Source organism: Tetrao urogallus (genome assembly GCF_951394365.1).
Source record: "Tetrao urogallus genome assembly, chromosome: 2".
Lineage (NCBI taxonomy): Eukaryota > Metazoa > Chordata > Aves > Galliformes > Phasianidae > Tetrao > Tetrao urogallus.
Window position 1 is genome coordinate 103,891,250 of NC_136814.1, and position 24,243 is coordinate 103,915,492.

Genomic DNA, 24,243 nt, shown 5'->3' on the forward strand with positions numbered 1-24,243 from the left:
ATGGCGCGGCGGTTTGCGTTGTTCGATTTAGGCGGAGTGCTCTTCGAGCCCGGCCTGCAGCACTTTCTGGGCTCCTGCGAGCGGAGCTACGCCTTGCCCAGGTACGGCTCGGCATCGCTCTGTGGGTTTCGGCTCGGAGTCCTAAGAGTCGCCCGCCCGCTTGACAGCGGAGCGCCTCTCAGCCAGAGACACGTGGAGACGAAGCGGCGATGTTGTGTGTGCGGTCGCCGCCCGCGCGGAGTGTGCGGGGTCTCAGCGATAAATCCGACGGGACGGGCGGGGGAGGGGGTGGAGTGCAGGATGGGGGTTAACCCCCCCTAAAATTGGAGATTTCTATAGAGGATGTTGACGTAGAGGTGGAGAAGAGCGCCTGATGGGTGTGGGAGGGGAAATAAATATGTTTTTGTTCATGAAGAGCCCCAAACACCCCAACTTGGAAGGGGGAAGCCATCAGCCCCTCCCTTATGCCTTCAGTGGGGCTGCGCTGCCTGAGCACCCCCTGAAGTGCTCCGTGCCAGCCTTCACACTGCCCGAATTGGGGTGTTTCACCCCATTCTGATCCCAGAGACCTTTGGGAACCCTTTGCCCTATTTGACTTTGGTAACTTTACAACGCCATCAGCTCCTGAGGGTGAGCAGAACAGGTCGGGGCTGTTTGCACCACCTGAAGTGTGCGGGGCGGGGGGAGGGCAGTGGGATTTCAGCACAGCGATGCATTTCGATGCGATTTGCAGAGCTGAAGCAACGAGTTAAGCAATACAAATGCAGCGGAGCAGATGGAGCAATAAATTCCTTCATTATCAGCCGATGAAACATTTCATCCTTCACCTCATTACGAAAAAAAATCGGCGACACCGATCTCGCTGGCACGGGGAAATCGACCCGAAGGAGTTCTGTCCCGGAGCCAGCACTGTGATTTTATTTTATTGCTGCCTCAGAAGGCCCTTCGTGAGCTCCTGATAGGGACAATTATTTTCCCTGAGCTGCAGCTTTGCACAATTCCTCGCTCTCGGCTGTTTTCTCTTCTCCTTGGCCAATCGGCCCTGCATTGTACTGAGATGCGAAGTAATTGAGCTGCCAGCTGGAATGGATGGGCGGCCTCCCTGCGCCCCTATGATGGGGATGGAGGGGGTTGGTGCTCAGAGCCACCTCCGTCTGATGCACCTCTCGCACCCCCCCCCAGTCTTGGGGTGCCCAATGTTCAGTCCTGGGGTGCCCCCTTCCAGGTTTTGGGGTGCTTTCCCCTTGGTTTTGTGATACTCCCCTTGGTAGTGAGGTGCCCCCCAGGCTTTGGGATGCCCCTTCGTGACTTTGGGATACCCCTTCTTGACTTTGGGATGCCCCTTCTTGGTTTCAGGATGCCCTCTTTTGGTTCAGGGGGTCACCTCTTTGGAGGCTTGGGGTACTCTCCCCAGTCTTTGAGGTTCCTCCTTTGGTTTTGGGTTGCCCTCATGGTATTGAGGTACCTAACCTTTGGTTTTGGGGAGCACCCCCAGGCTTTGGGATGCCCCCCCCCTTGGTATTGGAGTACTGACCCCTTGGTTTTGGGGGACCCCCTTTGCTTTTGAGGTGGCCCTTCAAGATTTGGGATTCCCCCTTCTAGGCTTTGTGGTATCCCCCTCCATTTGATTGTGGGGTATCCCACCATCTGGTTTTGCCGTGCCTACCCCTTGGTTTTGGGGTACCCTCCAGACATAGGGATACCACCCCCAAGCTTTGGGGTTTTGGTTTTCACCCCCAGGTCCTGGAGTGTCCCCTGACTGCAGCACCCCCCTCTCTTCCTTTTGTAGGAATTTCTTGCGGGACGTCCTGTTTGCAGGTGGTTCTGACAGCCCCCACAACAAGGTGATGCGGGGGCAGATCACCCTGTCCCAGGTGAGTGGTTGAGCACAGAGTGGGGGGTCCATCAGCTGCCCCTATATGGAATGGAAGGGTCAAGGGTCTGGAGTTGAACCCTTTGGTTTTGTGGGATGCAGCTGGTGAAAGTGAGGTGCGAGGCTGCGGGTGCTGCCTCGCCACAGGACTGTCTCTGATGGGATGTGGGGGTGTTTTCCAGCTCTTCTCGGAGGTGGACGAGGGTTGCAGGCAGCAGGCCTCCACTGCAGGCATCACGTTACCAACCAGCTTTTCCATCGCCCGTGTGTTTGAGGAGATAGCAGCCAAGGGCACCCTCAATGCCCCTCTGCTGCGGGCTGCCAGCATGCTCCGGAGGAATGGTGGGTGCTGGGGAGCTGTGGGGTATCCCTGCTCATTCAGGATGGAAAAGACCTCTCAGATCCCCAAGTCCAACCCTAACCCAACCCACCGTGCCCGCTGCTCACGTCCCTCAGTGCCACATCCCCACGGTTCTGGAAACACCTCCAGGTTTGGTGACCCCACCACCTCCCTGAGCAGCTGTGCCACTGCAGCACTGCTCTTTATGAGAAGAAATGTTTCCTAATATCCAACCTGAACCTCCCCTGGTGCAAATTTGAGGCCATCATCTTTCAGTCCTTGGGGACAGGAAAGGCTGCACCTTTAAGTGGTTTTGGTGCTCCTAGGTAGTGTTGGGGTGTGCTTGGTTTGTTACCAAGCAGAGCCTTGATGATCTTGGAGGTCTTCTTTAACCTCAGTGAATCTATGATTTTATTTAGGGATATGGCTTAGTGGGCATGGTGGGAATGAATCCATGATTGGACTTGATGTTCTTAGGGCTCTTCTCCAAGCTTGATGATTCTATGATTCTAGAAGTAGGCATGGTGGTAGTGGATTGCCAGACAGACTTGATGATCTTGATGGCCTTTTTCAACCTTAACAATTCTATGATTCTATTTAGGGACACAGTTTAGTAGGTGTGTTGGGGATGGGTTGATGGTTGCACTTGATGACCATACAGCTCTTTTTTTAACCTTTGTGAGTCTATGATTCTGAGTGGGCATGGTGGTGATGTGTTGATGGTTGGACTTGATGATCTTGGAGATCTTTTCCGACCTTAGTGACTTTACAATACAGTACCCATGATTGCATCCAAACGGCTTTAAAATGACTCTCTGGGCAGCCTGTGTCGCAGTCACGAAGCTTTCCCTCATCTCTGCCTTTCCCCAGGGTTTAAGACCTGTGTCTTCACCAACAACTGGGTGGATGACAGTGCGGGGCGGCTCTTCACCTCCTCTCTGCTGACCGTGCTGCAGCGGCACTTCGACCTGGTCATTGAATCATGCCGTGTGGGGCTGCACAAGCCAGATCCCCGCATCTACACCTACACCCTGGAGCTGCTGCAGGCACAGCCACGGGAGGTACGGGGTCACCATTGTCCCCTACAGCTTCCAAGATGCTGGTGGTGATGGTGCCCTGAGAGGCTGTAGGCTCTCCTCCTTGGGGAGCTCCAAAGCCCATGCCTATGGTGCTAGGCACCCTACTATGGATGGGGAAGATGGGGACCCAGGGGTGCCTGTAGGCCCAAGCACCCTTGGGATCTCTGAATCCATTTGTCTGGGATCTGCTCCAGGTGATCTTTCTGGATGACATTGGGGAGAACTTGAAGCCAGCCCGAGAGATGGGAATGGCCACCATACTCGTCAGGGACACCGACACCGTCCTGAAGGAGCTGCAGGAGCTGTCAGGCGTGCAGGTATGTAGTGGTTCCTTGGGGACACCTTGACCCCCACTGGTTCATCAGAGCCTATTGGGTTCTGCTGTATGGGATCTGGGAAGAGGTTGGATCGCTATTCTCTGACGTAGGATCAGCAGTATTAGGGTGGGGGCACAGCTTTGGATGTCCAGTGCTGATGGGAAGAGGAAGCAGGCACAGTTTCTCCATCCATGAGCAACTCGTGGAGCATCATGCTGTGACCTTGCATCCAGTGCTACAGTGCCTGCATGGCAGTGCTGGGTGACACTGGAAGCTCAGCACTAGCAGATGCAGTACTTCAGCTTGGGAGCTCTCCTTGCCCCGTAGCTTCTCCAGCAAGAAGAACCATTGCCGACTGCCTGTGATCCAGCCACCATGAGCCATGGATATGTGTCCATCCGGGTAAGAGGGACAGCAGATTGTGGTGGGGACAAATGTGCTACTGAGGGCACTGGGACATAGGCGAGCGCTGTGCTGGAGGGGCTGTGCTGCATGGTGTTCCCCATCCACCCTATGGCCTACTGCCATGCATGTGGCTCAGAAGCACCCAGGGGGCTCTGAGGGTGCTGGGTGCTGAGGGTTCTGTCCCCACAGCCCGGTGTACAGCTGCACTTCGTGGAGATGGGGCATGGCCCTACTATCTGCCTGTGCCACGGCTTCCCCGAGTCCTGGCTCTCCTGGCGCTACCAGGTAAGGGGATGGGGAAATGGGATGACCACATTGGCGTGGTGACACACCAGGCATTGCCATGTGCCTTTTTTTGGAGGTTTCTGTGGTTTTCTGCTTTCCTTTTGGAGGTTTCCATGTTTTTTCCTGCTTGCTTTGTCAGATTCCTGCCCTGGCTGATGCTGGCTTCCGTGTCATTGCTTTGGAGATGAAGGGCTACGGCGAGTCCACAGCACCGCCAGGTGAGCAGTACCCATCCTTCCCCATAGGACCAGAATGTACCATGAGCATCCCAGTGTTTTTCCCATCCCTTTGCACCGGATGAGGGGCTCAGGGCATAGTGTCTGCTGTTGTACCCAGCTGGGTGGTGTTGGGCACAGGGCTCTTTCACCCTGGGGAGGCAGAGGGGCTGTTGTGATCCCTTTAGATAAAAGGGAGTGCTGCAATGATGGGAATTCTGTCTTTTGTGCAGAGATAGAAGAGTATTCCCAGGAGCAGATCTGTAAGGTAAGGAGCTGTGGTGCCAAATGGAGACGGGAGGGCTGGAGCTGGAGCCTTGGGTTTTGCTACTGCTTATGGGTGAGACCCATGGGGAGGACCTCAGCCTCTGCTTAACACGGATGTGGAACCCTCTGACCCCAATCTTCTCCATCCTCCAGGACCTTACCGTTTTCCTGGACAAACTGGTAAGAGCCCCCCACCACCTGCCTCCATATCTCTTCAGCTTGTGCTCTCCCTGTATGCTGTAGTTGTGAACTTCAGGACAGGGATGCTCGTGTCTCCCAAGGTCTATAGGGATATCCCTATAGGGTCTGTCAGCTCCTGTTCTGTGTTGCCTCCTCCAGTCTTTAGCTGATTATAGGGATATGGTACCCACCTCCACGGGAGCATCATCCCATGGCAAACCCTTTGGAATCGCAGCAGATCTGCTGTAGGGATCACAGCAGGACCTGACAGACCCATCCCCTTTTTATAGGGTTTCAGCTCCCATCCCCCTTTTGGGAGAGGGTTAAACCACAGCACAGAGCCTTGCCAGCCTCAGCTTCCCCACTTGCCATCCTCAGGGAGCTCTTGCTGCTGGAAGGGAGTTTTAATTATATTTCTAAACATCAGCTAATTACAAAGCGTCTGCTTCGTTGTTGTGAGCTGGTGTTTTTAATTGGATTTGTTTGTAGGAGCCCGCGGGGGTCAGTGAGGAGAAAGGAAATGTGGGGAGCAGAGCAGTGGGTGTAGGATCTGGCTGCCCTGCAGGGTGCTGCCAGCTCCTCCCAACCCTACATCCCACTGTCACCTGGGGGCTGGTCCCCATAAGTCCCCCTGCAGAACCCCACGCTCTACCCTCTCCTCCATCCTCATCCCTCTGGTAGCGAAAAGCCCCCCAAAAGAAAGAGAAAACTGCTGTTCTCTGATCTTTTTTTAATGCTTTTTGGGGAAGGCAAAGCTCTCCATGCTCAGTGCTTAGGGTGCCAGTCTCTGCTTTGAGTGGGGAGGGGGGTCATTGGGCTCAATGGGATGCTTACCTTGTGGTTGCACTCACTAGAGTGCTCTCATTAGGGATATACTCAGTGGGATGCTCACCTTGGGTTTGTGTTCATCGGAATGCTCTCCTTTGGGATGTAGTCACTGGGATGCTGGCCATGGGGATGAGCTCAATGGGATGCTGTCCTTGGGGACACGCTCACTGGGATGCTCGCCATGAGGATGAGCTCAATGGAATGTTCTCTTGGGAATGCACTCAATGGGATGCCCTCCTTGGGGATATGCTCAGCAGGATGATCTTTTTGGTGTTGAACGCAGTGGAATGCTCTCCATGGGGACGCATGCACTCATGGTCCCCCTTCTTGTCCCTGTCCTGCAGGGCATCCCACAAGCCGTGTTCATCGGTCACGACTGGGGTGGTGTAGTGGTCTGGAACATGGCCCTCTTCTACCCCGAGAGAGTGAGGTGGGTTCATACCTCACTGCCCTTTTGGGGTCAGCAACCATCTCTGCAGGGAGTGCCCCATTGCCTTTCATCCTGCAGGGGGTGCCTGGCTTTGCTCCCTATGGTGACTATGCTCCCCGCATTGTCCTAGGGCCGTGGCCTCACTGAACACCCCATACCGACCAGCAGACCCCACAGAGGACATCGTGGAGAAGATGAAAAGCTTCCCTATGTTTGATTACCAGTTCTACTTCCAGGAGCCGGTGAGTCAGAAATGAGGGACCTGCCCATGTTGGGGTCCCTAATGTGCACAGTCTTTGCCTACCCCATGGCTGGACTCCCAGTGCCATCCCAGTGCCATGGGGCACCCAATATCACCCCACTGCCCCATCTTACACTGCAGGGTGTCGCAGAGGCTGAGCTGGAGAAAGACATCGGCCGTACCCTGAAAGCCCTTATCCGTTCCATCCGCCCAGAGGTAGGAGAGGAGCTGGGAGGGAAAAGGATAAACCTGGGGGGAGGTGAGCAGAAGAATTTGGGGATGGCTTGATACTGCCTACGGTGCTCTTCAGGCATGCTCCACCTGCGTCTGCTGCCCTTTCTGCCTGCAGCACAGCCTGCATTGAGCTGCCATCGCTAGGGACCAGAGTGAACGCATCTCTGTGAGCAGTGTGGGGCTCACAGCCCTGTAGAGTGATGAGACACTGCAAAGCTGTGCTTTGAGGAAGGGGGTGCTTTGAGGAAGGGGGTGCTTTGAGGAAGGGGGTGCTTTGAGGAAGCGAATGCACTGAGGGAAGGGGAACATTGAGGGAAGGGTATGGTTTCTGCATCCTTTGGGGTGCAGCAATGCTTGGTGCTGACTCATGGCAAGGAGGGGCTCAGAGCCCCACGTTGGCCATGGATGACCCCCCCTAGCATTGTGCCATCTTTTCAGGACCGCCTGCACTCAGTACCTGGCATGCGTGGTGTCCAGGAGCGAGGTATGGGGCTTCTTGGGGGCACAGCTCTGCAGTGGGACTGAGCTGGGGGTTGGCCATGCTCCCATTGCCTTGCTTTGTGCTGTAGGGGGGCTGCTGGTCGGCTTCCCAGAGGACATTCCTGAGAGCCTCATCCTGCATGGTGCTGTGCTGCAGTACTACATCGAGCGCTTCCAGAGGTCTGGCTTCAGGTAGGAGCAGTGCTGTGCCTCTGTAGGGCCGTGTCATAGGCTGGACGATGGAATTGGTGGAGCTGTGCTCCAATTCCCCATTCCCTTGCCTCAGGGGTCCACTGAATTGGTACCGGAACATGAGACCCAACTGGCACTGGGCACTCTCAGCCAAGGACAGGAAGGTGGGCATGGGGATCTCCCTCATAGAAGCAGTGTGTGGGGCCACCACAACTCAGATAAGTGTCACCCTATGTGTCCTCTGCAGATCCTCATGCCAGCACTGATGGTGACAGCGGGGAAGGATGTGGTGTTGTTCCCCAGCATGAGCAAGGGCATGGAGGAGTGGGTACGTGTGGCCTCATCCCAAAGCCATTGGGGTGGAGATGCTTCCCTGGGAGCTCCAATGGGAATGGAGCTCTGGGGGTGGGAATTATGCTGGGATATGGGCTGGGGTGTGGGATGTGGGGAGTTAAGGAGGGTTGCAGGGGGTTGCGGAGGGGGTAAGAGGAAGAATAAAGGGTGGGTAAAGAAGGGGAGGAATAATTGGGGAATAAGGAAGGAATAAGAAGGGGGTAATGAGGAACCGAGGGGAATAAGGGAAAAATAAATAAGGAATAGGGGGAGGATAAGGGAGGAATAAGGAAGGAATAAGGAAGGGATAAGGGAGGAATAAGGGAAGAGTAAAGGGGGAATAAGGGAAGAATAAAGGGAGAGTAATAAGGGGGGAATGGGGAGGACTAAAACAGGAATAAGGAAGGGATAAGAGGGAAATTAGAATGTGAATCAGGAGGGAATAAGGGGGAAGGATAAGGAGGGGAATAAGGGAGGATGAGGGGAATATGGAAAGAACAAAGGGGGATGACGAGAAGACAGGGATATAAAGGGAGAAATAAGAAACAGGTTAGGGAAGGAAAAGGGGGAAATAAGGAGGGGATAAGGGAATGTGGGAAGAATAAGGGGGATAAGAGGGGATGGGGGGATAAGGGTGGGATAAGGAGGGCATCAGCTGGGGCCTAGAGGGGAAGGGGTGGTATTTCCTTCCTCAGCAGAGGCAGGAGGGGGTCTGCTCCTGGCCCAGCCCCCTCCTGCTTCCCCCCCAAAGATCCCACAGCTGCGCCGGGGGCACCTGGAGGCGTGTGGCCATTGGACACAGATGGAGAGGTGAGGGCTGGAAAGGGGGACCCAGGGCTGGATCCCCACTCTATGCCAACTTCAACCCTACTCTCTGCATCCCCCACAGGCCTGCGGCCCTGAACAAAATCCTGGTGGAGTGGTTGGAGGGCCTCCCTCCGGATGGGGCCATGCTGAGGGTATCTCGGCTGTGAGCATCCCTGCAGCTCCATCCCAGGGCTCCCCTTGCCCTGGGGTGATGCTGGAAGGGAGGATTTGGTAAGGAGGTCTGGATGCACTGACGCTGCTGCTGCTTCAGGAATTGCCTTCTGCCTTTGTAACACAGAGAAATAAAGCACCCATGGGGTTCAGCCCCCCACTGCTTCTCCCATGGGGTCTTCAGGACGTGGGTTGGTGCTGCATCCCTGCAGTGCCAGAGCTCATCCCATTCCTGTTTGCTGAGCTCCAGGCCCTTGCTGCGGCCTCACAAAGCTTGGAGCAGACAGCCAGGATGGTGGAAGGGCTGGGCAAACATGCCTGGTATTTCCCTTCCTTTCCTCCACACCCCCCCTCCCCCCCCCCCCCACAACTCTTCCCCAGCCCTCAGTTATTTTCAGTCTGGGATTTGTGGTTTGTCTGGCTGCAGGAAGGGTTGCAACACTGTCTGCTTTTGTCATTTGTTTTTGTTGGAGGTGGGCAGGAGTAGGAGGACCCCATTGCACCCCCAGCACCTCGCAGAGCCCCATCCTGTTGTATGCAGGGCTGCAAAGCACGGTATCCCCAGTCCCTGCAGCACCCAGGGATGGCTTTCACAGGGAGATCCCAAACCCCTTTCCCTCGCTGCATGCCCTATAAACCATCTACAATGCCACAGCAGGGTGGTGCTCCAGCAGGACATTGCTCCAGCAGCCCCTGGCCTTAATCCCCACCTCAGGGCCCCTCTCCTGCAGCCCCAGTTGGCTTCTTCAGCCCCACAGGTGCAAGTGTACCCTGTGCACGTGCATCCTCAGTTCCTTGGCTACACACACACATAACCCCAAGGGTGCATGCATCCTTGTTCACCTGGGTGCACACATCCTTAGCCCCTTGGGTGCATGCATCCTGGTTCCTTTGAGTGCATGCATCCTTGTTCCCGTGGGTGCATGAATCTCAGGATTATTATCAAGAAGAAAAATCGTTACCTGGCCCTAAAGTGAATGGGGAGTCAGCAGTTTGGCTTTGGCAAAGCATAAATCAGTGTTGATGTATTTCTGGGCTGTTGGCAGTGTTTAGGTGCTGGCTGGCACACACAACAGCAGCACTGGGTTAATGAGTGTTTGCTGCAAAGTGCAAAGGTCTCTCTGGGCCCTACACGTTTTGCTCAGCTCACATCTCAGCACCAACGAGCTGCTTTGCACACCGGATCGTGGGGTGGCTCCCTCTGCTTTTAATGGGGTCTGTCCCCAACCCTTCAAGGCTGCAGGGCCGTACAGTGAGGATGTGGTGGGCACCCCCCATCCCCCCCGCAGGCCCTATTGGCTATGGGAATGGAAGCAATTAACAGAGCAAAGGGAAAAAAGCCCTTGGAGACTGAGAAGCAAAAGTAAAGGATAAAAGCTGCCCGTAATTAAATTCTGTCTTTTATTTTTTAATGGAGAAGAAAGGAAAGGAACCGGTTTCTGGCTGGAAGGAGCAGTGCTCAGATCATTCTTGACTCTCGGATACTCAGAGAGCTGCAGCAAAGCACTGCTGCCCCATATGTCCCCATTTGTTATAGGGGCATTGGTGGCTCTCCTGGTCCCCTCACCTTTACCCAGCCCTGGGGAGGCAGCAATATGGGCAGACTCTGCAGGCACGGGGCAGAGCCTGGGCTGGGATCCCTGCAGTTTGGAAGGGTATTGCAACTGGGGAATGCATTGCAATTGAGGAATGCGTTGCAATGGAGAACACATTGCAGTTGGGGAATGCGTTGCGACGTGACAGCGAGGAGAATGGCTGCAAAGGTGTGATATTCCTACAGGTTTCACAAACATAATGTTTTTGGAGGGAGGCCCAGAGCAGGACCCTGGTTCTGTCACAACCAGAGGACTGCAGCAACCTCAGCTCAGCCCTGCCTGGCACCGAATAACTGTGCTCAAGCAATGGTGTTCTCCCCTGGGTGCAGCCAAGAGCCTGCAGGTACCCAGCTGGCGAGTGGAGATGGAGGAGGGGGGAGGCTGCTGCACCTCTGCTGTTAATTAGTAATTTCTGGGCTATGTTTGGAGCTCTGCTGACCTTTGAGCACCCGCAGCTGTGAGCAGGGCGGGCGAGGAGGTGGTTGACCCCAATCAGCCCCATAGCTGGCTAATTACTCATTAATTCGCTGTGGTGCAGTTAGGGAAACCTCAGCAGGGGTTCGAGGTGGCCAGTGGGCCAAGGAAATTTGGAGGTGGATGGGAGGAGATGTGGAGAGCTCTGAGGGAGGTGCTGGAGAGAGAAAGGTTCTCCAGGCTCATGCTCTGCAATTAAAAGCAATTAGTGGTTGCACAGTTGCACTGTGTCCTGCTCCCAGTGGGACTGCAGAGTGCATTGCGGGCGCCAGGCGAGTGTGCAAAAGTGTGAAGCATCCCAATGCCTGTGTGCACACCCAACCTGAACCCCTTTGTATGCATATAACCTACAAGCTGGCAGGGCTGTTCCCTTCAGTCCCATGGGATGTCCCCTTCGACAGGAGGATCTCCTCCCCACAGCCCCAGCGTTTGCAGCATCCCCCCCTAGCCTGGGGCAAAGGGCACAGCCCCTCTGCTCCTCCTGCAGAGGGCTGTTACTCATTATCCCCCCTGGGCCTGGGGAGGGGCTGCTTGCTGAGCCAGGCAGCAGCAACCCCGCATCACTCCACAACATCCCCCCACATCACCCTGCATCGATCTGCCTTGTCCTGCATCAAACCCCACAGCACCCCACGTTTTCCATCCAGCAGCATGGTAAGGAGGGGAGGGGGGCACCCCACTGTGGGGTAGCATTTGGGGTGGAGAGGGGCTATTATTTACTTTGACTTTTGATAAGGATCAGATAACAAATTAAATGATGTGGTGAGAAGCCAGAAAGGTTTATTGTAAGAAAGGGGGGAGGGAGGGAGCAGATTCCCTTTACGAGATAGGATCGGGCTGTGGCTGCTGAACAGGATTTTCTGACCCACCAAACATCTCCTTTCCTCAATTTTGTTCTTTTTTTCCCCCATGTATTTCATAAAGTCTCCCTGTTACCCTGGCTCTGCATCTGTAACTCATCCCACCTCCCCCTCACCCCCAGGGCTTTGAGCTGTGGGATCAGCATTGCTCTTGATGGCCCTGTCCCCAGGCAGTGTCACCTCCCTGGGCAGGGTGATGGGCCATCAGGCAGTGTCCCTGCCCTGCCCGGGAGGAGCTGGGATGGGAGCACTGAGGTGATGGGGATAGAGGAGCTGGGGTACCTCTGCTGCTCCCTGGAGAGGTCTGGTTAGATTTGGGGTGTCCTCCTATGGGGTCTGCTTTTTGCATGCCCATGCAAAGTGAGTTGGGAGCTGAGCCCAGGTCTATCAAACTGGTGCAGAAAAGGCTGTGCAAAATGTGGGAGAATGGGGTGGGTTGTGCTCATGCGAGATGCCTACGGCAATCCTCCCGCATCTCCCCATTGACTATGGGGACATCTCCAGCAGGGTGTTGGGCTGAGATGGGCTTCTGTGCCCTCAGTAACCAACTCCTGTGGAAACCCAGCCCTGGTATGGGGGCTTTGACTGACAAAGGATGAACAGCAGGGGAGGCATTTCACACAATTGCAGACACATTCCAGTTGGAGAAGATCAGCAAGCCCAGCCCACCGTGCCCACTGCCCACGGTCACCCAGTGCCACATCCTCAGGGTTCTGGAACACCTCTAGGGATGGTGACCCCACCACCTCCCAACCATTTCAGAGGAGAAATGTTTCCTGATAGCCCACCTGAGCCTCCCCTGGCACAACTTGAGGCCATCGCTTCTTGTAGTATCTGTTCTGCTCTGCTTCACATCTTGGTTTTGACCCAGGTTCACGGCCAAGGAGGAGTCAAGTTCCAGAATTGGGCCAAGACTTACGGCTCTTCCCCAGAGCTGTACTTCCAGCCCACCTCAGTGGAGGAGATCCGGGAGGTAAGGAGGAGCTCCCAGATCTGTTAGGAACTAGGGGAGGAATGGCCAGTGAAGGCAGTGCCACTTCATTGTGCTCAGATGGCTCCCAGCCATGACAGCATGGATCCTTCCCTCAGCCCCAGGTTGTGGCCCAACCTTCTGAGCCACAGATATGGGCATCACCTCTTTCGGGGTGATCCCAAGGGCGGCTGTGCTGGGAGTGTTCCAGGGGTGGCTTTGGGCCTGAATGGTGAATTCTCTGTGTAAAGATGGGTGAGGCTTGAGGTTGTACTGTGCCTCCGTCACCATCCATGGGGTGTTGGGTGCTCAGGGGCCGTGTGTTGCCCCAACAGATCCTGGATATGGCCCGGCAGAGGAACAAGAGGGTGAAGGTGGTGGGGGGTGGCCACTCGCCCTCTGACATCGCCTGCACTGATGACTTCATGATCCAGATGGGGAGGATGAACAAGGTCCTCAAGGTGAGGCGTTGGTGGCCCTGGGATATGGTGGCACTTGCCTTGGCATGGGGATGGGTGGTATGGCACCAGCTTACCTGGGATGGAGGATGAGGGGGTCTTTTTCTCACAGGATGGAGTTCTCCCAAATCAGACCCTGAAATGTTGGTGCCAGAACAGGGAGTGGGAGTTTTCCCATTGTGTAGAAGCCTTGTAGCATTGTGTAGAAGCTTTCCCCTTGTGTAGAAGCTTTAGAGCATGTGGAGCTGCCATAAAAATGCAAGGGAATGGAATGTCTTCCCAAATTGTGTTTGAGGAGGGCTCAATATCTACACATTGTCCTCTCCGTGGCATGCTCGTAAATCATTTGGGTTGAAAAAGACTTCTGAGATCCCCTAGTCCAACCCCAACCCACCCCACCATGCCCACTGCCCACGTCCCTCAGTGCCACATCCCTATGGTTCTGGAACACCTCCAGGGACAGTGACTCCACCACATCCCTGGGCAGCTGTGCCACTGCATCACTGCTCTTTTGGAAAAGAAATTTTCCCTAGTATCCAATGTGAGCTGTTGTGTTTCTCCTGCTTTGCATCCAGACCTGAGGGTGCAGGGAGACACTGCGCTTTTACTGGGGCTGAATGGCCTGTGTGAATGCATATACATGTGTATCTGCATATCTGTGTGTGTATGTGCAATAGAGGGTGAAGAAATCTTGACTGTAGCAGAAAATTCTGAGAGTTGTATCACTGCTGGTAATTAGGGAGCAACTCTGGCCCTGCCTGCCAGAAGCAGGATGCACAGCTCCAGCAGTGCAAGCTGTCCCATCCTTTGCAGGTGGACAAGGAGAAGCAGCAGGTGACGGTGGAAGGTGGGATCTTCCTCTCAGATCTGAACGTGGAGCTGAACAAGCACGGGCTGGCGCTGGCCAAGTGAGTGGGATACTTGTGCTGGACCATCCCTAGGTGTCTGCTTGGTGTCCAGCCTTGCCCCAAATTGGGTGTTGGGATGTAGCAAGTTTGGGGAGCTTATGCTGCAGTGCATGGGTGTTTGCTTTGGGATCTGATGGGGCACTGAGGCTCTGCAGAGTGATCCCATCTGGTCCAACCACCTCCTACCTGCAGTGGTGTTCAGGAAGGGGCTTGCAAAGGGAAACACTCATGGAAAGCTGACCTCTGCTGACCCCAGGGAAGAAGTTGCTCGTTTATTCCAGGCTGGCTCAGTATACAATCATAGAATGGCATGGGTTGGAAGGGACCCCAAAGATCATCAAGTTCCAACCCCCCTGCCACAGGCAGGGTCACCAACCTCCAGATCTGCTACTAGACCAGGTTGTCCAAGGCTCTGTGCAACCTGGTCTTGAACAGCTCCAGTATCCTGCGTCCCTCAGTTGATATGAGTGATGGGTTTTTCAGAAGCCCTCCGGGGTCAAATGACCACTGGTTTGGGTGGGGACAGCAGGACGTTCATGGAGGATAAATCTATCAAGGGCTTTGCAGCATCCATAGAGAATGGGCCTGGTTTAGGCAGTCCCTGTATCCCAGCTGTTGGAAGCTGGAGGGGGATTTGGGAGAAATGGCAGGAACAGCACATCGTTAAGAGGTGACTTTAGCCTTCTGCCATCCCCATGTGTCTGCTTTTGCTGTGGCTGGGGAGACAGAATGTGGGAGATTTCTCCATGCCAGTGAGTCACTGTAGGCTGATGGGGAGAGATGGGGACTTGTCAGCTGGGACAAGCTGGGCTGGCAGAGGTGACCACCTCTCTTTTCCTCTCTGTGAACTAAAGCAGGATCCTGATAGATCTGACCCAAGGAGAAGTTCACATATAGTCAAGAAAAACATTCATGGCTGCAAAGTGCCCTGAAGAGCAGAAAACCCTGCTCAGAGGGGCTGGGGACATGTTCTGGGGGATTCTGTGCCAACACACAGGGTCAACATCCAGCTCAGTAGACTGTACCCCATGCCATGTCCCACATACTCAGGTCCTCACCCAACTTCATCTGCCAACAGCTTAGGAGCCGTTTCTGAGGTGGCAGCAGCTGGTGTGATTGGGACAGGGACGCACAACACTGGGATCAAACATGGCATCCTCCCCACCCAGGTGAGTCACAGTGTCAGTGTGTGGATGTTGGGTTCTGAGGGCTACAGGGGATCCATCCCATTGTCCCCTCGCCTGGTCTGGGGCTAGCATGTCCCATGAAGGACCCTGAGCCCAAATCCTCAATGGGTCAGCCCAACTCGTCCCCTGGACGCACTGAGACCTCTTCTGCCACCTAGAACATGATCCAGCCCCAGACTCCTCTGTCCCTGTGCTTTATTGTCTTGTAATCTGTTGAAAGTGGTAGAGATGTGTTGATGGTTGGACTTGGCCATCTCAGTGCTCTCTTCCAATCTGTGATTCTATGAAATAGGAGAAAGCACGTAGTTCTTCTCTTATTGAAGCCCCCCCCACGCTGAACCTTTGCAGGGTCCGGGTCTGTTGTTAACTGGACAGTTATGAAAATGCTCCTCTCCTATCTCAGATCCTACGTGGTGATCCCACCAATGCTTGTGGAGATGTGAAATCATTTGGGGGAGGTTTACTTCTTTAAGTTGGCTTTTAAGATGGCTTTTCCCAGTGCCCTTGAGGTACAGAAGGATCCTTTTATCAGCACGCCAATGGTGACAGAAGGAGATGTGGAGTCTGGGACACAAGGTTGGGTGCTCACTGATGCCTGACTTTGCTCCTGGCAGGTTGTGGGGCTCTCACTGCTGACAGCTTCAGGGGACATCCTGGAGTGCTCTGAGTCCATCAATGCAGACATCTTCCAGGCTGCCCGCCTGCACCTTGGCTGCCTGGGTGTTGTGCTCACCGTTACCTTCCAGTGCGTGCCCCAGTTCCACCTGCATGAGGTGACCTTTCCATCCACCCTCACTGAGGTAAGGTGTTGACTGTGCTCCCGAAGCCTCCTTGGGAATAAGCAGAGTTCCAGGCAGAAATAGTTGGAGGGAGATTGGGAAGTAGTAGGAAATAGCGTGAGTGTGCTTAGGTGGTAACTGTTGCATAGGTTGTACCTATTGTGTGTCTTCATGTTGTGCTTTGTGGTGTCTTTTAAGCTGGGAATTGATCTGCATGACCAAGGAGAGGTTGGCCAGGGAGAGAAATGCCATTTTAACTTCCCATGAGTGGGAATAGTATCTTCTGGGCCTGGGACCAGAGTGGTGTGGGGTCTCTTTCTTGGAGATCTCCCCAAGTCCCTTGGCTGTGGTGCTGGGCACCCTGCTCTGGGTGGCCCTGCTGGGACAGGGGGTGACCAGAGATGGTTACCTCAAATCCCAAGCATCCTCAGCTCTGCTTTCAGCCTTGAATCTGTCCCAGAGCAGTTCAGTGGTATAAAGGAAGCCTCACCTTCCTCACTGCTATAACATTTCACCTTTCAGCCATTTCCAGGCTCCTCTTTTGAAACTGGTTTGGACTATTGAGGATATTTTAATTTTTTTTTTTGCCTTTATCCAGTCTGAGATCCAAGTATCTGGTTTTTACTATCCTGGACCAGCATCTGTGCAGCCCCATGGCTGTGTCCCAGCCTCTCAGCATTACTCTGACTCAGCACGGAGGTGGCAGAGGTGGGACCCGGGTTTCCTGGCTCAAAGCCCCCATTCCTTGTGCATCACCCTGCTTGATTTTAAGTCATTCCCACACCTGGTGGGTTTAAATCACTCCCACATCTTGTGGATTTCAGTCACTCCCGTATCTCATAGGCAATGCCTGATGCAGATTTAATGTTCCAGCTGGAGAAAATTGTCCTGGCTGGAAATCCCAGGCTGCCAAGCCAGTATGCTGGCCAGTCTAAGCAAGAAGAAGGGGAGGAGCTTGTGCCTGCACTGCCCTGCATCCCTGACAGCCAGCAATGACTGCAGGTACCATGAACCTGGTGCTTCAGGGATGGGCTGCCTCCACTGTGCTGCCTCTTGAGAACCAGAGCTTTGCTTTTCCCAGTGACAGATGGGCCACCTAAAATAGTCTGGGAGCAGCTTGGTCCTAACTTTGTCCGTTCTTGTTTGTAAGTTCTGGGGATTTTCAAGATGGGGATCCCATCTTCCAGCACAAAGGTTGGGTTTAACCATTATTTTTTGAGAGGAACCACGCTTCCTTCCAGGGAAATATGAAAGGGCACAATGGGTGGCACACTTCCAGGCCACGCTAACAAATTCCTTCTCAGCACTCAACCACGGAGCTGCACGGAGCTGTGAAAAACTCCTTTTAAGCCATTTGTCACGTTGCTACTGCCTACTTCATCTCCATCTTACCAAGGGCTCCAACCTCCACAACGAAGGTGTATGGCACCAGTGGCCCATCTGAAGTATCCTGTGGACTCTTGACCCCATCTTGCACAGTTCTGAAGACTTCACACAGTGTCACTTCTTGGCAACTTCTGCTGCCTGTCCTCTCCTTGATGTCCCATCCCCATGGCACACGGCACATGAAAGGGCAGTGAGGAAAGCAGAAGCTTGGGTTCCTGCTGGCTCTGGGGCTGAGCCACAGGACTCTGCACAGAGCTCAGCAATTTGAACAGTTGGACTTGATCATCTTACTGGTCTTTTCCAGCCTTTATGACTCTATGACTTCCTTGGAGACCTCCCACCCTCATATTGCCACAGTGTTGGATGGGGTGGCCCCTCCAGGGCTGAGACATGACCTGTCCCATGTCACCAACAGAAGGTCATCACTGGAGGCCAAAGCCAACAACACTGTACCACCTGTGGGCAGACTGTTATGAGATCTGATGGCCTTTCATCAGGACAGACTGCATTCACTGAAAGAGTTACCTTTCTGGATGGGGAAACTGAGGCACAGAGTCCAACAGATGGAAGAAATCAGTGATAGTGGAGAGCTTTGAGAGCTTGGATCTGCTCCAATCACTGATTATCTGTGTCCTCCTAAGAGGTCTGACATCCCTGCTGCTGTACAAACCTCAGCAGCATCTTCATCCGTCATCCCATCTGAGTCTCACAGGTCCAGTTCCAGCTTTGGCTAACACCAGCGCAGAGCTTCGTTAAGCTGAGCTCATGAAAAATGAAAACTTCTTGGACACAACAGTGGAATTTGTTGCAGGATTGATCAGAGCCGCAGTGATGGTAAAGCTCTGAGAAATGCTGTCCTTAATTTTTTAAGGACTGAATTATTCAGTGCCCCATTGGGGTGGCTTGAGCACCGCCAGCAATGTGAACTGAAGCGGGATCATCTTTGCAAGTCCTGATCCATAGCAGCCTGGTGGCCTTCGAGTTGTGCTGTGGGTGGTTGGGCTGAGCTGGAAGGAAGGCAGGAAGGTCCATGCACACCACCCCAGCACCTGTGGCATCTCCATCGATCACCCAGGAGAGCAGCCAGAGCTGTAGCACTATGGGCATCCCTGGAGATGTTTCCCCATGGCACCCTCTTGGCCAGCACTGAGTTCCTTGCAGGTGTTTCCAGTTGCAGAGGGGATGAGGTTTGCATTGAATAATTCAACCTGCAGCTTCCCTGGTGTCCTGTGGCAGAGTTTGCCTGCTTAAATGCATTGAAGTGTGGTAGGATCTGCTGGCTCCTTATAGCTTGATCCTCATCTGTCCTACAGCACTGCTCAGACCTTCACCTGAACTGGCATCACCTTTGGCCAAGTAATCTCTAAGTGTCTGGGGTTGGAAGGGACCTTTGGAGGTCATCTGTCCACCCCCTGTTCATGAGGTGCCTTTCCAGTGCCCTCTGCCAGGTTTCTGTTCCTGCTGCTGAGCATCCCCATCACCTCCTGTGTGATGGGGTCTCATCCTCAGGGATCTCCCAGAGCTGTAGTGCTGGGTATGACATGGGCAGAGCAACGGTGCTCAGGCTTAGCAGTGCACTGGACTTTCCTTTAACAGCAGATCTGCCCTTGAAGGTGCCAGTCGTTTTACACCTCCTAATCTGCCTTTTAGCAAGAAGAGCAGTTGTGTTTGGGACATGCCCACAGCCCTGTAGGGCTGGAGTGTCTTTCCCTGTCCCTCAGGGCTAGCAGGGCAAAGCAGGGATGCACCCTATAAATATTAATGCCATTATCAATCCTCTGTTGTCGCTGCTCCTCGCCTGCTTCCACATCTCCAGCTTTCATGTTGAGTGGCCCAGCGAGGCGGAAGAGAATAATGGCAAGGGAGCAGGCTGCTTGAAATATTTAAGCCTGAGTTATCTAAGACGTTGCAAATAATATATGTGTCAAAGGAGCCAGGCTTGGATTTGCGGTTATGTAAGATCTGCTTGCCTTCTTTTCTGGCCTCGTGATTGTCTTTATCATTGGAATATGCTCAGCTGCCCTGGCTGCTGATGGTGACTGGGAACAAAGCACAGATAGAGAGGATTGGTGGCACAGCTGAGGTCACCTGAGCCCCATAGCATGTGCTGGGGTGGTGATGGGGCTGAGTTCAGCCTCTACTCAACCCAACCCGATGGGAAGCTAAAGAGGGTGAGGATGGGCCAGAATAAGATGCTTGTTCCACTGATGAGTTTCCCAAAAACTCCAGCACTGGAGGACTGAAGAAGTTAGGCTCTGAGCCCTCCACTGCTGAACCCAAACCCAAAACCCTTGTGAGGTAGGAAGATAGTGATGGGACAAGGAAGGGCTGTTTTAAACTAAAAGGGGGAGGTTTAGGTTAGATGTTATGGGGAAATTTTGTCCTCAGAGGGCAATGAGAGCCTGACACTGCTGCCCGGAAAGCTGTCCCATGCCTGGAGGTGCCCAAGGCCATGGATGGACCCTGGGCAGCCTAAGCTGGCTGATAGGGCCCACAGCCCAGCAGAGATTGGGGGTGTTGTAAGGACTCTTCCAACTGAGGTTCTATGATCTTTAAGGTTCCTTCCAGCCCAACCCATTCTGTGTCTCTGTGATCATTAACTACTCTTCCAATCCAACTGTTCTATGATTCTACAATCTGTGAGATCTCTTCCAACCCAACTCATTCTGTGTGTCCCAGGCCTCTAGGACATGTCCCTTGAGTGCAGGTACCCAAACCTCGTTGTGCACCTCATCCTGATGCTGTACCTAACCTGATCCCCCCTGCCCAGCAATGCTGACATTGCCTTTAGTGTGCAGATGCAGATCTTCCCTTTGGAAGCGTGGGTGCAGGGTGACATTTAGCACCAGCATTCTCTCCCAAAACACAAGCTCCCCACGCTCCCTGGCTCTGATGGACCTGGAGGACATGTGCCAGTGGCTTCACACTCCTTATCCCCCAAGGCCTGTTTCAACCCAGCCTTTATGCAGCGAAGGGATTTGTTCTAGGAAAGCAAAATGAAGCTGAGCCAAACTCCCCCAGGGCTCAGTGTGCTCCTGGGCCATCTTCGTGGCATGAGAGAAGATTTCCGCTGTGCGTCCTCTGCCTCCGACCCAGGCGATGTCCCCAAGGACTCCCACTGCTCCCGCCTGCTTTGCAATTATCCTACAAAGCCTCCAGCTGATTTCCTCCGGGCTGATCTGGCTCTATCAGAGGGATCAAAGGCACACATTGAAGAGGTCGCCCCGCTAACAATTTGCTTGCGCTCTCAGGAGGAGGAGCAAGAGCTGCAGGATCACCTTGAAAGCTGCTGCCTCTGCACGCTTCTCCCCCCTAACTTGTTTTAGCTCCTCGGTGCACTTGTTCCTAATACAAACCAGAGAATGTATGGGGTCGTGGCTTTTGCCCTGTTCCTGCTTGCACAATCATTGACTGCTTCCTTGGAGAGTCATGGAGTTGCAAACAAGAGCTTCTCCAGCCAGAAAATGGGAATTTCTCTATGAGGTTTCACGGCTCAGTGCGCCCTGTGAATGCGTAGTTAATGACAGCAGCGTGAGGTCATTAATTCCCACTAATTGCAAGAATGGCTGTTCACTGTCCACCACTGAGGTTGCCGTACCACGTGACCATGCAGTGGCCTTAACCTCACGGTGAGGTCACAGCAAAATGCTCAGTGCTGAAGCAGCCCAGCCTGGTGATTAATAGCTCATTAGTACAAATAACCCAAATGGCCCATCTGGAAGTGAGCATCCGTGACCTCCCTGGGGTTATGACCATGGGTCACCACAGCCTGCATGCTTCCCTTGTGTCAAGCAAACCCACTGGGTTTTCTTTAAGCTTTCCTGCAAAGCTATGAGGGATCTCTGCCAGGAGGAGCTGGGGGTGCTCTTTGCAAGAGTGGTAGCGCACTGTGCTCAGGGTGAGCACAAGTTTTTGTACATGCAAGCATGGAGCAGGAACAAAGACTGATATATCTTCTAATTTCTGCAGTGGGATTTCCTTGAAGGAGCACTAGGATGAGACCCTGTGTCCTTAGGAACAGGCTGTCCTGGGTCTGCAGCAACCCCCATCCCCACCTGCATTGTCCCTGCTGTCCCCGTTCCTGGCTGTCTTCAGCTGCTGGCAGGCAGCTCATCCTCTTTAAAGAGCTGCCTTTCCTAAAGCTCTTTTTTGTGTCTTGATGAATAATTTGTCAATTCTGCATTTGGAGCAGGGTGCATCTCTGGGATGGGACTGTGTTGTGCATCCTGGTTCCATGCTGCACATCCTGGCTGCATCCAGCATTGTGCCAAGCTGCAGAGAGCTGGGAGGTGAAGGGGAAGATGGATGTGCTGTGCTACCCTGGTGGGGTCCAGTCAGCCCCATAGGCTCTGCCCTGCAACCTTGGACCTTGGCACGGTGTGGGGTCCCTTCTTCTCGGGGTTATAATCTCCTACTAGCCCTGTTTCCTCTGGTTCTTGCAGGTCCTCAAACACCTTGATGACCACCTGAAGAGATCCCAATACTTTCGGTTCCTGTGGTTCCCACACAGTGAGAATGTCACCGTCATCTACCAGGACCCCACCAACAAGGCAGGTACCACTAGGCCCCAAGAGGAAGGGAGAAGGGCCATCACCAAAGTTGCATCCCAAAGCCTGGTCTCCTCCCAGGTCTGGATGTGACCCTACTTCATCATGGGAGAGAGATGTGGGGGTCCTGGGGTGCCCTTCTCCAGACCCCCACTCCAAAGTGGGATGGAGAAAGCTGCAATCCCTGCCAGTCCCTAATGACCATCATCTTCTTCTGCTTGGCTTTGCAGCCCCCCTCTTCCTCTGCTAACTGGTTTTGGGATTATGCTGTTGGGTACTACTTGCTGGAGTTTCTCCTCTGGATCAGGTAGGAGCATGGGGAGGGTTTGGGCAGCCTCATCTCTCTGTTTTCTGCATCTCTGCACTCGGGGATGTGGTGGCAGGGGGGAGGATGCGACCCAGAACCCCCCATCCCTGGGAAGAGGAGGCTGCCCACTGCCTTCTGTGCAGGAGCACGTTGGGGCTGGGGCTGATAGCTGGGGCTGCACTGCCCTCGTGTGCACAGAGCTGGAGCAGCCTGCGCATTTGCAAGGGAAAAAAAATAGTAAATAAATAAATAGGAACTTTTTGAGGATGTGATACCCGGGGTGAATAGAGGGGATGCAGCCCCTTCAGAGGGCATCCCTGGGTTGGGGCTTGGGCTCCATAAGCCCTGAGCACTGCCCCGTTGGATTCTCACCTCCTGCTCTCCCCCCGCAGCACCTTTGTGCCCAGCTTGGTGCGTTGGATCAACCGCTTCTTCTTCTGGCTCCTCTTCAGCTCCCGTGTGGAGAACATCAACGTCAGCTACAAGATCTTCAACTACGAGTGCCGCTTCAAGCAGCATGTGCAAGACTGGGCCATCCCCATGTAAATGGCCGTGCAGAACCCTGACCCATCCCAAAATACATGCTGTCCCCTGTGCTCTGCCCAGCCTAGCTTGCCTGGAGCAGGAGCAAAGCCACAGGGAAAGGGACCAGGCTAGCAGGCACTACTGCCATCTGCAAGCATAGTGTGGGGACCCTTCTGCATCCATATCTTGGAGTACTGATATCATGTCACAATACAATCTTTGGTTGTCTGGAGGAGTTTTGGGTGCCCCACCTCTGGAGGTGCTTAAGGTCAGGTTGGACGGGGCCCTGGCAGGCTGATGTAGTAGGGGGCACCCAGCACACGGCAGGGGTTGGAGCTCAGTGATCCTTAAGTCCCCTCCAACATAAGCCATTTTATCATTCTGTGATCTTGGAGCTTGGTGATCCCAAAGTGATAGGATGGATATGCCGGGATATGTCACAGGGACATGGTGAATTAGCATAGGAATGGAGCTATGGGGCATTTAAACCCAAAGACTGCTGGGTGGGACCATGCTGACATTAACTGAGCTGCTCTTGGGCAGTGAGAAGACAAAGGAAGCACTGCTGGAGCTGAAGGCTGCCCTGGAGAACAACCCCAAGATGGTGGCCCACTACCCTGTGGAGGTGCGCTTTGCTCGAGCGGATGAGATCTGGCTGAGCCCCTGCTTCCAGCGGGACAGCTGCTACATGAACATCATCATGTACAGGTGAGCAGCCCTCTCCTCTCTGTTTAGGATATGTACTCAGAGAAACACACACATCTCAACCACCTCTGACTCTCAGCTGCCCCTGCAGAGCTTGTGCACTTTTTGCTTGCTCACCCCACTTGGTGCTAGGCAAGTGTTAGTGGCATAGAAACATAAAACCATAGAATGCTTTGTGTTGGAAGGGACTTTAAAACCCATTCATTCCCAGCCCCTTCCTTAGGAACAACCCCCACCAGCCCAGGCTGCCCAAAACCCCATCTGGCCTGGCTTTGGCCATTGCCATGATGTTCCTAGAGGGTTTCCACCACCTGGTTCTTGTCAAAGAGTCCGTGATGGTCCCCTGGGCTTGCCCTGCTCCCCCTGGTGCGGGTTTCTCAGGGAGGGTGTACAAATTCCCCTATCAATGCCCCCTTGCTTGGCTCCCCCAGGCCCTATGGGAAGAATGTGCCCCGGCTCAATTACTGGCTGACCTATGAGGGCATCATGAAGAAGTATGGTGGGAGACCACACTGGGCGAAGGTATGTGTGGCTACATTCTTCCTGGGGTCCTTTCCCTTTCTCCATCACGGCTCTTCTTGGTGGGGGCTTTTTGGGTGGGAGAGGGCCAGAGAAGGGCACCCACATCAGATTTCTCCCTTGGGGAGGGCTGAGCATGGGCTTCACAGCAGTGTGCTCCTTAGCCACAGGCAGCCCCCCACCATTTCCTCTCCTGTAGGCCCACAGCTGTACCCGCAAAGATTTTGAGAAGATGTATCCGGCCTTCCCCAAATTCTGCTCCATCCGGGATAAGCTGGACCCTACAGGGATGTTCTTGAACACCTACCTGGAAAAGGTGTTTTACTGACAGCACAGGAATGGAACA

General features: G+C 53.9%; 2 protein-coding genes across 2 annotated transcripts; both read left to right on the forward strand.

The window, feature by feature from the left end:
• Positions 1–8,673, forward strand: EPHX2 (epoxide hydrolase 2; the record flags this gene model as incomplete). The annotated part of the gene is made up of 19 exons (XM_079532712.1): positions 1–101; positions 1,790–1,874; positions 2,056–2,215; positions 3,084–3,274; positions 3,487–3,609; positions 3,937–4,011; positions 4,204–4,299; positions 4,439–4,517; positions 4,748–4,782; positions 4,935–4,961; positions 6,134–6,219; positions 6,350–6,461; positions 6,602–6,676; positions 7,133–7,178; positions 7,264–7,366; positions 7,461–7,530; positions 7,614–7,694; positions 8,451–8,509; positions 8,589–8,673. The coding sequence occupies 19 exons, from the start codon at positions 1–3 to the stop codon at positions 8,671–8,673; spliced, it is 1,689 nt and encodes a 562-aa protein (XP_079388838.1).
• A 3,384-nt stretch (positions 8,674–12,057) lies between these two features.
• LOC306958809 (L-gulonolactone oxidase-like) lies at positions 12,058–24,225 on the forward strand (the record flags this gene model as incomplete). Its single annotated transcript, XM_079550396.1, has 12 exons — positions 12,058–12,066; positions 12,478–12,579; positions 12,912–13,037; positions 13,848–13,942; positions 15,021–15,111; positions 15,744–15,929; positions 21,737–21,844; positions 22,072–22,148; positions 22,541–22,690; positions 23,217–23,381; positions 23,810–23,900; positions 24,097–24,225. The coding sequence occupies 12 exons, from the start codon at positions 12,058–12,060 to the stop codon at positions 24,223–24,225; spliced, it is 1,329 nt and encodes a 442-aa protein (XP_079406522.1).
• Positions 24,226–24,243: the final 18 nt, after the last annotated feature.